Raw genomic sequence first — 2,701 nt, 5'->3', positions numbered from 1 at the left:
TCATAAAAACAAGCAAATTATGTATACGATTAGAGTATGTTGCATTATAAACGATTAAACTGTTACCCAAATTTTTACACATGCTACTTGAGACGTTGAATTTTCTACCAAACTTAAGCCAATCCCTGCGGTAGCGTTCTATGGATAGCATTCGACCAATGCTTCTTTGTGCATGTTATGGAATGCTCTAAACAACATTGTATTATTAATATAATAAAATGGCATTGATATCGACAGTGCATGTTAGGAATTCAAGGCCATCGTGCATTTACACTGTATTGAATTGCACTCTTTGTTACGCAAGCAAGCAAGCAGTCAAGCAAAACAGCATATCCACCAAAAAGACACACACCAATGATGCAGCTACGCCGAGCAAGCATAAAACTACCGCTTTAAGGTCTGAGCCTAGTGTTAGTTCATGCAGTTGGCGACTCCTCTCTCTGTGAAAGTGTCATCTTTGTGTAGACGACCTTTGCTGCAAAGGCCTTCAGAACAGTTAGATCTTGTCTAGACAAAGCAAGAGGCTAGAGGAGAGAGAAACAGTCGATCAATCAAGGTTAATCTAAGAGTAATAGAGAACGGTTGTGGCCTATAACGATTATCACCTTGTTGGAGGGGCTGACGCTTGCCGTTGGTAAGTCGGTTGGAGAAAAGGATGGTGTAATGCTAGTCAGCAATCGTATCTACACAAACTGATGTCAACACGACTATATGAAACAACTTTGCAATTTGTTTACGAATTTGCAAATAGGCGGGAAAGCTTGTGCTAGTGATTTTTCAATTGCACGCAGATCTCCAATCAGATTGGCAGTGGAATATTCGCCGAGCGGTGATTCTTCTGATATGTTGACTTTCAACATTTCCGGGTGACGAGATCCAACGGTTTTTTGCAAATAGCGCAGATCGTGGAGTAGATTGTATTTTCCCAAAGCAGCCTGAGAAGTGAACGTATTTAACAAAACAGCATATTTTGTGATATGCGTGCAACACATTTAGTGTGTGTGTGTGTGTGTGTGTGTGTGTGTGTGTGTGAGAGAGAGAGAGAGAGAGAGTGTGTGTGTGTGTGTGTGTGTGTGTGTGTGTGTGCGTGGGTGTGTGTGTGTGTGTGTGTGTGTGTGTGTGTGTCTGTGTCTGTGTCTGTGTCTGTGTCTGTGTGTCTGTGTCTGTGTCTGTGTCTGTGTCTGTGTCTCTGTGTCTGTGTCTGTGTCTGTGTCTGTGTCTGTGTCTGTGTCTGTGTGTGTGTGTGTGTGTGTGTGTGTGTGTGTGTGTGTGTGTGTGTGCGTGTGTGTGTGTCTGTGTGTGTGTGTGTGTGTGTGTGTGTGTGTGTGTGTGTGTGTGTGTGTGTGTGTCTGTGTGTCTGTGTGTCTGTGTGTCTGTGTGTGTGTGTGTGTCTGTGTGTCTGTGTGTCTGTGTGTCTGTGTGTCTGTGTGTCTGTGTGTCTGTGTGTCTGTGTGTTTGTGTCTGTGTCTGTGTCTGTGTCTGTGTCTGTGTCTGTGTGCATGTGTACATGTGCAAACGGCATGTAAACATATAAGTGTCTACTTCACGATGAACGTAGTTTTGTATTCCTGAAAATGGCCGTCGAAAATTGATCCCCGTATTGCCTTGTCTGCTGTTGTCATTCATGTAATTGAATCTAGGACTGTTGTTACCGTTAGCATTCGCGTCAACGGCAAGTCTCTTTGTGGCTGCGTTAAAGATTCTTTCAACACCTATAGAATGTGTAGTTTTAAACCCCTAGGAAGTCTTGCCAAAAAGTTGAATAGACATGTAGCTGTATACTTTCCTCTAAAATTGGAGTTGGTGTTGCCTCTAGATTGCAAGCGCATGCCACCGTCAGAGTTTCCTCCAAAGCTCGGAAAGCCTGGATTCATGCCAAAATTGAAGCCGGCTTGGCCTGACGTAGTAGAGAGAAAAACCAGTGGGAAGAAGAGCAACATGTTGCTGGTGTGCATGACGACACTGAAGTGAATAGCTACCGTGAAGACGGCTGATATCTAGTACACGCTCGAAGGTATTAAAACATAATGAAAATGAACCAATCGGCATGTGAGCTACAATTGCATGATAAAGACTTGCGGGTTTAGTGAAATTGCATTGTGACGCAAGTTCGTGTTGATAAGATTGTAAAATCATTTGGCAACAGTTTTAGTGTTGGCAATCCAACCAGAGACAAGAGCATCCTGTTATCGATACATTTTTGTAATGCCCATATTTGGAGTGAAAATATAAGCAACTCTCTAGAGTCTTTCAGGAGATTTTCAAGACAGCGACAATAAATTCAACTTGAAAAAAACAGTTTCTATGTCTTTCGTACCACGTTTGAATGTCGTGAAAATTTCCAAAATATTTTTTCCCTACTGGACAGGCTAAGGGGGCTACTCTATGTGGCTACTAGCCATTGAGTGAGTTGCTAAGTAGTCGACTAACGCATTGAATAGGCGTGGATGAAAGGCGCAGTGAACATCACAGTACTTCACGTGCAGACAGAATTGCTCAACAAGTCATCAGACCCGGAGAAAGCATTTTGGAAATGGTCCTGTCTAACGCGTGCTAAGAGGGTGGTTCCAAGGGCTCTCTCTCAGCATACTGCATGGTATAAGTATTTATTGCACACCGGACCTTTTAAGTTAAATAATTGCACGCTTTCTAACAATTACCGTCTGTTGTGGCTACGCAATGAACTTCTAGATTCCACTCT

The 2,701-nt window shown here is 42.9% G+C and overlaps 1 protein-coding gene across 1 annotated transcript; it reads right to left on the bottom strand.

Annotated features, from left to right (window-relative positions):
• Positions 1-235: 235 nt before the first annotated feature.
• LOC134189267 (uncharacterized) lies at positions 236-1,715 on the bottom strand. The gene is made up of 4 exons (XM_062657503.1): positions 1,543-1,715; positions 738-935; positions 606-683; positions 236-524 (listed from the first exon to the last, which is right to left on the bottom strand). The coding sequence occupies exons 1-4, from the start codon at positions 1,624-1,626 to the stop codon at positions 417-419; spliced, it is 468 nt and encodes a 155-aa protein (XP_062513487.1). The 5' UTR covers positions 1,627-1,715; the 3' UTR covers positions 236-416.
• Between the last annotated feature and the right edge of the window lie 986 nt (positions 1,716-2,701).

The sequence above is a fragment of the Corticium candelabrum genome, chromosome 13 (genome assembly GCF_963422355.1).
Source record: "Corticium candelabrum chromosome 13, ooCorCand1.1, whole genome shotgun sequence".
NCBI classification, from domain to species: Eukaryota; Metazoa; Porifera; class Homoscleromorpha; order Homosclerophorida; family Plakinidae; genus Corticium; species Corticium candelabrum.
The sequence above is the reverse complement of the archived record's forward strand: the minus strand, read 5'-3'. Positions and strand labels throughout refer to the sequence as shown.